At 44.0% G+C, this 12,395-nt stretch overlaps 1 protein-coding gene across 1 annotated transcript; it reads left to right on the top strand.

Moving 5' to 3' along the window:
• The first annotated feature begins 5,326 nt into the window (after positions 1-5,326).
• On the top strand, positions 5,327-8,883 carry LOC121545871 (neurogenic differentiation factor 4-like). Its single transcript, XM_045209308.1, has 2 exons — positions 5,327-5,639; positions 6,890-8,883. Exons 1-2 carry the CDS (start codon positions 5,433-5,435, stop codon positions 8,012-8,014), a joined length of 1,332 nt encoding a protein of 443 aa, XP_045065243.1. The 5' UTR covers positions 5,327-5,432; the 3' UTR covers positions 8,015-8,883.
• Positions 8,884-12,395: the final 3,512 nt, after the last annotated feature.

The following is a 12,395-nucleotide window of genomic DNA, read 5'->3' as shown; positions in this document are numbered from 1 at the left end:
ACACTACTTTTGACCAAGGCCCATAGGGGTAGTGCACTACACAGGGAATAGGGTGACATTTGGGACGCAGGCCAGGACTCCTCCATGCAGCTGCCTCCAGATCACATTAGCCAAGCTTAATATTGACTGGGGCGAACTAAACAATAAGTTGAGGGGACCGGGAGCTTAGAGGGCTGGAGGCAGCACAGGCCCTGCCAATACTTAGACTGCAGGAGGTAGATGAGGTGTTTAATCCATGATGCTGAAGAGCCTTTTGCCCTGGAGGATCAGTTCATTTCCATCATTAAGCATCTCATCCCTAGGCCTGTACAGCTTTACCCACTCAGAAAGCTTCAATCCAGACTCAGATAGGTTGCCCAACATCAAAACCAGCATGACGAGGGACCATGACTCTAGAGGCAACTTGATTCTTTTATTTTGCGCTGCTTGTCTTTTATGAGTTTAACACACTATTATCACTTTTAGTTTTTACATTAGATAAGACACTTTACAGCTGAATTTGGTTGCCACTGATAGTGTGACAAAGTCCTTTTAGAAATAAAAAAGTGCTGAAGATGGTTACTCTACATGAATGTGATTGGCATGGGACAAAGTCAATCTATTGTAATCATTTTGTGAAGAGATTATATGCCTGATTCCTGGGACTGATAAAAGTTTTTTGTGGAAATCCACAGAAAGTAAAACATTTACCATCTCAATTTCCTTTGCCGTAAATGACCTTTTTTTTTTTGCATATCAAGTATCAATCAATTTCACCTAAGTTTTTACACAATAAATCAGTAAAATGATCAAATCAATATGGTAATCTAATTTGATTAAAAGCACGTTTCATCCATTGGACTAATTCAGGCTGCTGGCATGCCTGGATGCTGCTGTATTTGCATAATAGTCACACAGGGAATCAGTGGGGCCACTTGTGGGACACAAACACCTGATCACAGACACACTCTATAGCTCCTTGCCAATCACACCTATTTATTATTCTCATTCAAAAAACATATGTCAGAAGAAGAAATCTCTGTTGTTAGATTCATTTTATAGATGATACCTGAATCTCCCTATTCCTCCTAATGCTATCGCTCTGTCTGGAGCAGTGGGACTGTTCCCTAACACTGTTTAGTGTGAGAGACACAAAGATTACCGCCCTTGATTAGTGGATTGGTGTAATCTATTCAGGCCCCTCGCTCTCTCCCTCCTGCTCCCTCGCTCCCAAAACCCCCTTGGGATATGCCTGACTCCCCCAGGACCACTAGCATGGCAGATGGAACCCCCCCCCCCCCCTCCCCCTCACCAACATCCATCTCCCAGGACTCCCAAATACAGTGTTGACACTCAGAGGGTAGATGGAATGGAGGTTGTAGTGTCTTTAGAGAACTGAATATGAAACTACTGTCACCTTTGTTTAATAGCTCTCTATCTCCACTGTTAGATGTAGACGCCTCAAGGCAGAATCCCCATTCTTTATACTGGCCACTTTAGTGTGATTTTAATCCATTAGCTGCCTTCGAGGAATTGTAAAAGGCTCAGTCTGTGCCCCACCTGCTAAAAATCTCATCAAGCCGACTTTGTATATAAGGAAACACTCCTTGCAACCTGTTGACTTAAAGTTTGACTCCTGAAATCAATCCATCTAACTCTTACCTAAATCTAAGATTTTATGGTTTGAGAAATGTCTATTTACAGTACAGTACAGTACATGCATGTCCATTTGATTCTGCATCCATCACACGGAGTCTCTACTGCCGAGGTGCTGCAGCATGTTTAGAGGGGCTGCAGGCCCATTGGCAGCAGGTGGCATAGCGTGGTAATGGCCAATTGTATGCCTCCAATTAGGCGGCAGATCTCCATATATAATATTGGTTTGATTTACATATGGAGACAGACTCAGTCTCATTCCCATCCTCCCTGTCCGGGAACAGGAGGCAGGAGCTCCCTTTTCATTCTACTTCTGGCCTCTTTATTCGCCTTCTTCGATTTCCCTGAGGGGACACTGGGATTGCAATAATAAAGAGAGCATGTAGATGTCAAAAGTCCACAGTCGTACAGTGTGTGTGTGCATGCATGTCTCCCCATGTGTAAGGCACATTCAGTGGGGCTTAGTCTCTCCCCCAGGATAGTCTGTATGTATATTCAGCCTCAGTCAACAGCTAATAGAGAAAGCTGAGGGGGACTCGATTTTATAGGACACACACATTTACTATACAGAGACAGATAAACAGACAAGAAAACACAGACATACAGATGGAAGACACAGGGAGAGGAGTAAACAGGGAGAGGAGTAAACAGTGTGAGGAGTAAACAGTGTGAGGGGTAAAACTTGTCACTTGAAACGGTTCAACTTCAAATATGCTTTGTGACGAAAATTGAGAGGTCCATTGCAAGGAAAATGTATCTTGAATCAAAAAGATTTGAAACAGGCAAATAAGGCAAACGTTTCATTCGAGTTAAAAACAAGCACACAACACTCCCCCCTCCTCCCCCATCCCCCTTCCAAACACACCCCTCCCTTCGCACACATCCACGCTCCCTCCATCCTTTTATGATTACTACAAGGGGCTCAGCTTTCAGCCCGGCCGAGGGAGCATGTGTGCACGGCTTTAATTCCTATTGTATTTGTGCTGTCTCGGTGTGCCAGTGTGTGTCTGTGTTTTAGCGAGCGATGGAGAGGGAGAGAGAGACCCATCTGTCAGAGTAGCGTAGAATCCCCCCGTTCCCCTCTAAATCCATCCCATGGGGCAGGAGCGAGAGACAACTCACTTGTGGCAGGGGTTTTTGTGTTAAAAGAGGAGGGGGGTGGGGTGGGGTGGGGGGGCAATAACAACAATCATAACAACAAAAGCAGCATTTAAAAACCTACTAAAACCCCCAAACCATCAAAGCTTGTTTCCTTACCCACGTGAGTGGGGCACTTGTTAATATTGGCGGAATCACCTAATTAAACAAATATTCTAGTGATATTTGTCAAACTGGATATTTTAGTCACAGAATTGAAGCAGGCAGGAAGAACACAATTCCCAAGTTCCCCCTTAGTCTGTCATTAGGGACACTGGGGATGACTGTGGGAAGCTAGGCAGCACTACTATTCAGCATTCCCAGAGCTACTATTCCCAGAGCAGGCTGCAGGTGTGATGAGGACTGGCATGGACTCAGGGGAGGTAGAGATTGTGGGGGACAGGAGTTACCTGGGGACTATGGAGCTAAGTGGGAGCAGGGGGCTGCACATAGAAGACACTGGGTCTGGCTGCACAAACTGTTGACACACACGACTACTTCTGGTTTCCACATTGGACAATGCCATGCACACACACTCATTTGCACGAAGCGCGCACACACATAAAAACCAAACCGTCCCTACTCCATCCACACGCCCACATGTGCAATGCGCTGATGAGGAATGAAAAGGCCACGTGGGTATGGATGTCGAGATATCAAGTGAGGCAGGCAAGTGACGTGTGAACACACAAGCAACAGATGCACCCCCTCTTCCGTTTTTGTATCTGACCATCTGTTCCTACAATGATCTAGAGAGTCCTACAGCCTAGCAACTTAGTGTCATAGGATTTTAAAATGCAAATTTTACTCAATGATGCTGCAATATGTTATATTTATATCTATGAGCTAAAGACCAAAAGGAGATGTAACTGAGATGTAGGCCGATGTAGGTTTTTTGATGAGAGAGAGAGAGAGAGTGCAAGAAAGCCCAAGAGCACAGTTGCAAGCACCATAGGATCAATGCGGGGGCACGTGCGCCGCAAGCCCCGGCTGTCAATAGCATCTGACCACAATAGAGCCCCTACTGTGTAGAGGATCGCCCTGCACCATGCACTGGGACATCACATATGTTGTGTTTGTTATGCCTTGGCATTTGTTGTGAAATTGGAAAAAGGTAAGGAACGGAACTAAATTATGGTAAATGTTAGTCTGGCTAACACCTCACTCTCTTCCTGACTTCAGAGTCTGGAATTACTCTTTGATGTTGGCACAATGCCTCGATAATGAAGGAGGCTGTGCTTTAACTGGTTGGCTCTCCTCTGTGTCTTTCTCACTCAAATACCCACATGCAGAGCCACCCCCTTCCGTTACAACGGTTGGATTTTCAAATCCAAACAATGTGTGGTCTAAACCCCAGATGAAAAAAAGTTTTGAGAGAACCAATCAAACCTGTCACACAATTTCAGAGCGAATATTTATTTAACAAACAGCCTCCTGTCCAGACCAGTGTGTCAAAACTTTCCCTGCGCTGTGTCACGGTAGCGTCAGCCAGTCTATGGAGGGGTAGGAATAATGGAATAATTACATTTACATCATTTAATGTGTGCAAACAGTTTTAAGTGTTTAAAGTGTTTTTAAAAACAAGTTATATTAAACCTAAAATACCCTTTAAACTATCGGTTGAAACAATTAACTTTGAAACACCATCCATTTTACTCCATCTCAAAGCATCCACAATTAAACTTGGAAATTATTTGTATTTCGCAAACGAATAAATTATTTTTAGTCAGATATGATTTAGTCTTGAGTTGTATATCAAATCTACTTTCACTTTACACATTTTATTTTAATATAATGATGATACAATTCCAACCCAACTATTATTTAAAAATCGATACTGTATATTCCCAGAGCATTCCGGCGCCCCAACCGGTTTTAATCAGATAAACGTATTTGCTGCTTGACTCATTCAACTGTTCTTGGGCGCAGAGACTGGGGAGTAGGGTATATGAGGCTAATAATCAGAAGAAGCAAATTAATGGACGGGTGAACAACGCATACACCTAATCTTACCACACCAAGCTGTCAAAATCACTTACACCTAACGCGATGAAGGAGCGTCCCTTCTTCAGAATATGCATAACTAAAAGTTTCAAAATTGCGCGCTTTGGTAATCATGGGTATGATTCCAACCAATGATCATCCGAGCATTAACGAAAATTAATAATCTAAGTGTTGTGCAGAATGAACATCAAAATTGTTAAGGAAACGTAAACATTTTGTATACAAATTGGGTTACGGAACAACCGTAGCATATAGGCCTCTCACATTTGGAAAGGCAGCTTCAAAATTGAATTGCTTAATACATCTCATGGTTGCCTATTTCAATTAAAATAATGTATGACATAGGTTGTTATGGACAATTGTGGACACAATATTGTATGAAATAATTATGGAATTGTGGACATTTGCGCAAACTCTCTCTCTCTCTCTCTCTCTCTCTCTCTCTCTCTCTCTCTCTCTCTCTCTCTCTCTCTCTCTCTCTCTCTCTCTCAGACGCACGCACACACACACAAAGATTGGTGATGCATGTGCGGTTGTTTGGACGAGACACTTTGGCCACGAGCCCGCCACACGCCTTTGGATAAGATTAATGTTATGGGTGGGACACTCGTGGGAGTGGCCAGTCCACCTCCTAAAGGCTAAACTCAGACATATTCATGCCAGTCCGAGATGAAAGTCCCACGCGCACTGATTGTATAACTGAGGGAACGAAAAGGAACTTGGAAAGGACTGTGACACTGCGCAACAGAGAGAAACGGCATCAGTTGAGGATTGTCTATAAAGTCATTTTGCTTGGTACTGGGACTTTGGAAGTTAGCCGGACGTCTGACAAGTTTGGAAGAGCGAGTTGTGTACATAAACAGGTGCGTTTTGATTTTATGTTAATAAAATAATTGCATTTCATGTGATTCTATTTCAGATCATTTAGTATTCGTCATAGAGGATCAACCCATAGGCCTATGCATATTTCTGCAATGCGTGCCAACAGAAACAAACAACTGTAAACTGCCTTAATATTCGATTTAAAAAATATATATATATTTTCTATAACAGGAAAGGCAATTGATGACGATGGTATTCTTCATAATAGGCTTATGCCAATGCCACCAAACAACTATAATGCATTATGGTATTGTATCAACAAGAAAGCGTGATACCACTATCTTTATGTATTAACCTGATATAGACTGTTATAAATATAGATTATATGGTTTGTATTGTACCATATTCAATACTATTGTCAGTGTCAAATACAGTTATAATTGTTTGTTAATCATACAGTCTAGACAGAGTTGAGTCTGTGCGTAATACACTGTTGCTATTCATGATTTATAGGCCTATAGTAAACTGTGCTACTTTTTCGCACGACTTCACAATCACTAACTAGGACGACTTAGTTGTAGAACAATTTTGTGTGTCCTTAGAAATAGATTTATTTGGTTGTTGGTGTGTTTAGGAAAGTTCACCCGAGTCCCCATTGAACGTTTTTTATCCTTCGGACTCGGATATCAATCTATAGTGGCATTTTCGATACAATTCCACTCAAAATTGGATTTAAAACGGTACTGATTCCACTCAGCAAATCAAATTTAACTGTTGATGCAGGAGATATTTGGTCCGGTTGTTACCGTGTTTGTTGACTTGGCTCTGTAGACTACCCTCAATTTAATCTGAGGGTTTTATAACCAGATTAAATCCCGCCATGTCCCAGATTGACAGCATCTCCAAAACCACCATGGCATAAACAGCAGGGAACCACCGAGTTTATCCCCAAAGTTTCTCACATTAGATCGTCCTACAAAGGAAGGAAATTATTCTGCATAGATAGTGCTATTTTCAATTTGAATAAGTTGTTTTTGCTGTCAGAGTTGAGAGATGTTCTGTATCTGGTAAAATGTTCATCCATTCTGTTGGAATGGAAAATGAGCTGTCCCTGCCAGTGTGCGCTGTCCACATGACAGTGCTGAAATTATACTCTCTTGTCTATGTATAGGCAAACAGTTTACTGGGAATTAAGTTAAAGAGATAGGTCGACCAATTCCAATTGCAAACAATGAAGAAAAATAAAACAGCTGATTCATGAGCTTGACCAAATGTGTTTTGTTTTCCTCAGATCACAATGATGACCAAACGATTTGGTAAGCCTGGAGGAGGAGACATGCCTGAGCTGGTCAGTTCCCTGGCCTGGCTGGAGGAGGACCTGAGCTCCCAGGATGGAGAGAGAGGTCCAGAGATGGGCGGCCGCTACGGCCTGGGCCCAGGAGGCTGTGGGAGCATAGAGCTGGGCAGCGAAGACATGGAGGATCAGGAGGAGGAAGACAATTATAATGATGATGACGAGGAGACCGGAATGGATGGAGAGAACAAGGCGCCCAAACGGAGGGGGCCCAAGAAGAAGAAGATGGCCAGAGGCAGACAGGAGAGATTCAAGGCGAGACGCACCAAGGCCAATGCCCGCGAGCGCTCCCGCATGCATGGGCTGAACGACGCGTTAGATGTGTTACGCAAGGTCATGCCCTGCGCCGCCAAGACCCAGAAACTGTCCAAGATTGAGACCCTGCGGCTGGCCCGCAACTACATCTGGGCCCTGTCTGAGGTGCTGGAGAGTGGTCAGTCCCCAGAAAGCCACGGCTTCACAGAGATGCTGTGTAAAGGCCTGTCCCAGCCCACTAGCAACCTGGTGGCTGGGTGTCTCCAGCTGGGGCCTTCTTCCCCCATGATGATCAACAAGCTGGATGACAAGCCCTTTGGAGGAGCTCCAGGAGTTGTTAGTGGTGTAGCACGGCAGCCTGGTGGCCATCACCCCCTGAGTGGTCACTACCCCTCTCCGGGCCTGCCTAGCCCCCCCTACGGGTCCCTGGAGGCCTCCCACCTCCTCCATATGAAGAGCTTCGAGGGAGGGCCCTACGAGAAGCACCCTTCCCCTAATGAGTGTAGTAGCAACGGCACTCCCCCTTACGACGGGCCCCTCACGCCCCCCCTCAGCATCAGTGGCAACTTTGCCCTGAAGCAGGAACCCTCCCCCCACGAGGCTGAGAGGAACTACCCCTCCCACCCTGCCCATTACCTCTCGTCCCTACCCCACTACCCCCCCTCCTCCCTGGCCGGGCTGCCAGGGCCTCAGGGCCACCTCTTCCAGGCCTCGCGCTACGAATTGCCCCTAGACATCCAGGCCTTCGACTCCTTCCCTCCACCACACATGGTCGCCTCACAGATGGGTACTATCTACAGTGAGTGAAGGGGAAAGTGAAGTTGGTTGGCCAGGCAGGGGAGAGATCCATACACAGCCCTGCCTCTGGTCCTCCAACCCTTCTGCACATGCATAGGCCCGTGGCTCTATGAATGACTGTGTAGATAGACAATTATATGACGTTTACACTGTCTGGTATCCTACTCTGGGAGAGCATGGAATGCTCTGAGAGAGAGACTCAACTAAACTCAACCTACCTGATCATAATGAACTATTGAAGAGATAAAGATGCACCCTTAATTGTATTATTAATTTATTCTCATTGTTGTTTATTATTTGTGTTGACATTATTTGTATTGTCATAATTTTTTTCTGTCTGTATAAGTCTTCCCTCAGTTCCTATTATATGTAGCTATACTATTTTACCAAATCAGATATCCAGGTATAAGCACTGCACACTGTCACAGACATTCATGACCAGGGATATTTCTTACTAAAACACAAGGGTACTTGGGTTGAAAGAAAGTCCTCTCTTGTGTGCTTGAGGATGGAGAGAAAATGTTTCACACAATGTTGTTCTACACTCATTTACTTAAACTTCTGCACTGAGGCCCATACTGTAGCCAGCATCCTTTTAGCCATATGAACAGAAATGCATTTAATTTATATCCGTATTTAATATTTATTTGGATAACTATTGTCTATGTTAATTTTTGCAATTTTCTCAGCACTGTTTTTGTTTTAGTGTCTTCTTGGTATATCGTTTTTCAGTCACTGGCGACTTTACTAATGAAGCATTTCAAGTATGTTTCAGGATTTTGTCTCTTGTGGAGTCCGTCACTACTTTGTCATACTGTTTTTGTAAATATTTAGCTGTTTCGCACTTAATTGAATAAATATTCTTATATTATATACTATTTCTGAAGCAACACATTTTGCCATTGTCTTTTCATTCAAATGAACACATCAGATATAGGCTACCAGATAGAGTATATCAGTTTCAGCTGTACATAGTTTACTCCATAGTGCCATTGGATATGGGTAGTTACATTACCAGTGGACCAGTGGATTTCTGGGATCTTTTATATCAGCTCATGAAACATGGGACCAACACTTTATATGTTGCGTTTATATTTTTGTTCAGTATATAATATAGACAATTGATTTACATTCAGCTGATAAACTAAAAGACAACGCTTGTTTTGATAATGGGGTCCTGTGGTTAATGTTGATGGAGATGTGTGTGATGTCATTCCTGGGCTGTGCTACAGTGTTTCCCTGCATCTGCCAGGTCAGGAAGGGGCACACTGGGCCACTGGGCCATGGGAAAACAGGCCTGGGGAACAAGTGACTGTGTCATGGAAGCCTTTCTCTCTCTCCCCATGATACATTCTCCTATACACCTCATGCCAAAACATGTTTGGACCAAATCCAAGCTTAGTAAACATCTTAATCAAAACTTATTACAAACTGTATTTATAAAAGTCTAAGATTAAAAAAGCCACTCATTCATCACTCTGGGATCTATTTGGTAATATTGCGGTAAAACATGTATATACTGTATATAACATTAATATAACATTCAAAAAAGTAAACTGAAGCCCAACTAAAATTATTTTTCTGACAGACCCATTACCAGCACTGCTGCTCAAATTCAGGTAAAGTTCCAACACAATGTATATCACTCGACAAACAACAAAAGTTTAAGTTTGACTCTGGCAACAAGGATTTGTTTCTGCACCGTGTTGACATAGTAGAATATGATGGTTCTTCAGACAGACAAAGGGCAGGGTGACAGCGTGCAAAGATGGAGAGCTGAGAGCAAGAGAAAGAGTGTGTGAGTCTATGTTTACCATTGTGGTCCTTTAGCCAATGGAAATAAAGAGGAAGGAGCCTCTGTGGCTGTTGTCCAAAACAAAAGCTCTCACCTCATCCCCTCCTCATCCACCTCTCCTTAGGCTTGTGTCTTTTCCAGTCCCTCCAGTCCCGGCAGCATGAGAAAAAAGCCAGGGAGGGAGAAAAAGGGAACGATTGTTTTAGTGGGCACCACTGGTCCATTGTAAGTGCAGCCTGTTCTTTCTCTTGACCCCTGACCTGTATTGTTGTGGCGCTTCTCGTTCCGATATGAAAGACAGCTGGGAGAACAACGGGGGGTTGACGGACAGCTGGGGACAAATTGGAGAGAGGGAAAGAGAGTGGGAGAACGAGAGTGAGCGGGGAAGAAAAAGTGAGGGAGAGAAATAGGGATGCAGGGTGTGAGAGAGCAGAGGTGAATGAGGTCCTTGCTCTATCCATTCACAAGTGTTTCCTTTCCTTTTTTTCTCTCCTCATCTCCTTCGCTCTCAGCCTGGGCATAGGAATGGCACATAGCTCCACACAAACACACACACGTTGGCCAGGGAGAAGGTGCTGGAAGAGTTGATGTCTGGTGTGTTGCTACTGCTTTGTGCCATTGCTATATTTGCTATGGCGTGTTTGTTAAGTGGTGGGGGAAGGGAATGTGGATTATCCTTCTGAAATAAATGAAATAGTAGAGAAGGAGATATTTATTAAATATCAGATAGCAATTTCCGAAACATTATGTTTTAATGTTTTAAAAAGATTAGGAAAAGTGTTAAAGGTCAGAGGTGATAGAGAGACAGATAGAGCAAGGAAGTGCCAAAAAGGTTTTTACCGTATATAAAATGCCATCTTGGCCAGCGTGTGGGCAGCAGACAGCGACCTGTGGCTAGTCAGTCAGTCAGTCAGTCCCATGGGACAGTGCATATGTCATTGTCATCTGTGACGCAATTCAATCCACAGACATGGACTGATGTGCACAGGGCCAGGGCCACCTACATCTTATAATTATGCAGGCACTGGGAGAAATCTGCCCTATGTATGTCCATGCCCCTCATTGTAAATAAGAATATGTTCTTAACTGACCTGCCTGGTAAAATAAAGATAAAATAGAATAAATGCATAATTGACGATATACAGCATCTGGGGTATTTTGAACATTGGAGTCACATTAACAACAACACAGAATTTTGAATCCATCTTTACTCAACAGAGCAGGCAATATTCCATTTCAGTTGCGATTAAAAAAAGGGGGAAAAGTGAGCAATAGAAAAAGAGTGACTGGATGATGTAGAGAATGGATCAGCAAAGTGCTGTCTGAACCTCTCTATCTGTTGTTTTTGTCTCTCAGAGCACAGCATTACTAATCCACTGGTCAAACAACAGCCTCTCCCACTAAAATGAGAGATCCTGATCCATAGGGGCCAGCTAGATGGAGGGCTGGATGGAGGGATAAAGCATTGTGATTAAGATGGTATTAATGTGTCCATAGGAGCTGCTGGAAGGATTTAATCAGTGTCTGCACTGCAGTTAATCCCCTAGCCTGCCTTTAAGATGGGGCTAACACTGTGATCCTCCCTCTCCTCTCCTCCCTCCCTCCATCCTCCTCCTCTTTCTTTCCTCCTCTTCTCGCCTCCTGGGTCGCAGCGTCACATACAATGTAGGGAGAAAAGAGGGAGAGCAAGAGGGGAAGAGAGAAAGGAGTGCATAGGTGGTAGAGGTATAGCGGGTCCTGAAACTGAGACGGCTGGGACCGAGGGGAGCAGCTGGGGAGAGAAAGAAAGAGGGATAGACCGAGGGAGGAAGAGATTTGGGGACAAGAAAGAGGCAAACAATAAAGGAACAGGGGAGACAGGACGAGATTGTCTTGGGGAGGAGAGGGGGAGGGAAAAATACAAATTAAAGAGATGTCGGGTAAGATCAGACACAGAAGTAAACTCCCATCCATAGTGTCAAACATAGTATGTCATGAACTTGGCTTGATACCACTAAGCTCTACATTGCACAACTCCACATGATATTACGTCACCAGACACAACTCTACAACAACCACCAAAACTTTTTTCACTGGACAAGAGTAAACATGTGCCACTAGCCGAACCCCCTTGTATAGAAACAACCATGTTCACTGCTTTAAAAACAATACCCTTTCTCCAAGTACACCAGGCACAACTTATAAAAGGGGTTGTTTGGATCCTGGATGCTGATTGGTTGATAGGAGTTATAGCACCTCGGGCCTAAGAACAGCCCTTAGTCGGGAGTTATCACACGATAATCCCCGGGTTCTCATGCCTTGTTGCTTAAATATACAGTACTCCTGCCCATATGGAGACACAGAAGTATTTCAGTGGGACTAGTTAGAAAAATAAGGGAAAACAGTTTAAATGGAACAATGGTATCAAAAGAAACTGCGAGAAAGAGAGTTGGTATGGGGTATGGGGGGTGGGGGGGGGAGAAAGAGAGAAAGAGAGCAGATCGGCGGACTTAATACGTATGTGAGTGGATATAAAAGGTGATATTGTGAGGTTGGGATGAGGGGGTGGGGTCCTACCCCTCCCAGAGCTGTGTGAGAAGTACTAGGGTGTCGGAG

Source organism: Coregonus clupeaformis, chromosome 30, assembly GCF_020615455.1.
Source record: "Coregonus clupeaformis isolate EN_2021a chromosome 30, ASM2061545v1, whole genome shotgun sequence".
In the NCBI taxonomy this organism is placed as follows: Eukaryota; Metazoa; Chordata; class Actinopteri; order Salmoniformes; family Salmonidae; genus Coregonus; species Coregonus clupeaformis.
Note: the sequence above shows the minus strand (reverse complement) of the source record. Positions and strands in the feature narration are given on the sequence as shown.

Excerpts from the sequence above, each read along its gene's own strand:
- LOC121545871 (XM_045209308.1), top strand. The coding sequence starts at position 5,433 with ATGCCAGTCCGAGATGAAAGTCCCACGCGCACTGATTGTATAACTGAG. Across the intron at positions 5,640-6,889 it reads CGAGTTGTGTACATAAACAG|ATCACAATGATGACCAAACG; the intron begins GTGCGTTTTGAT and ends TGTTTTCCTCAG.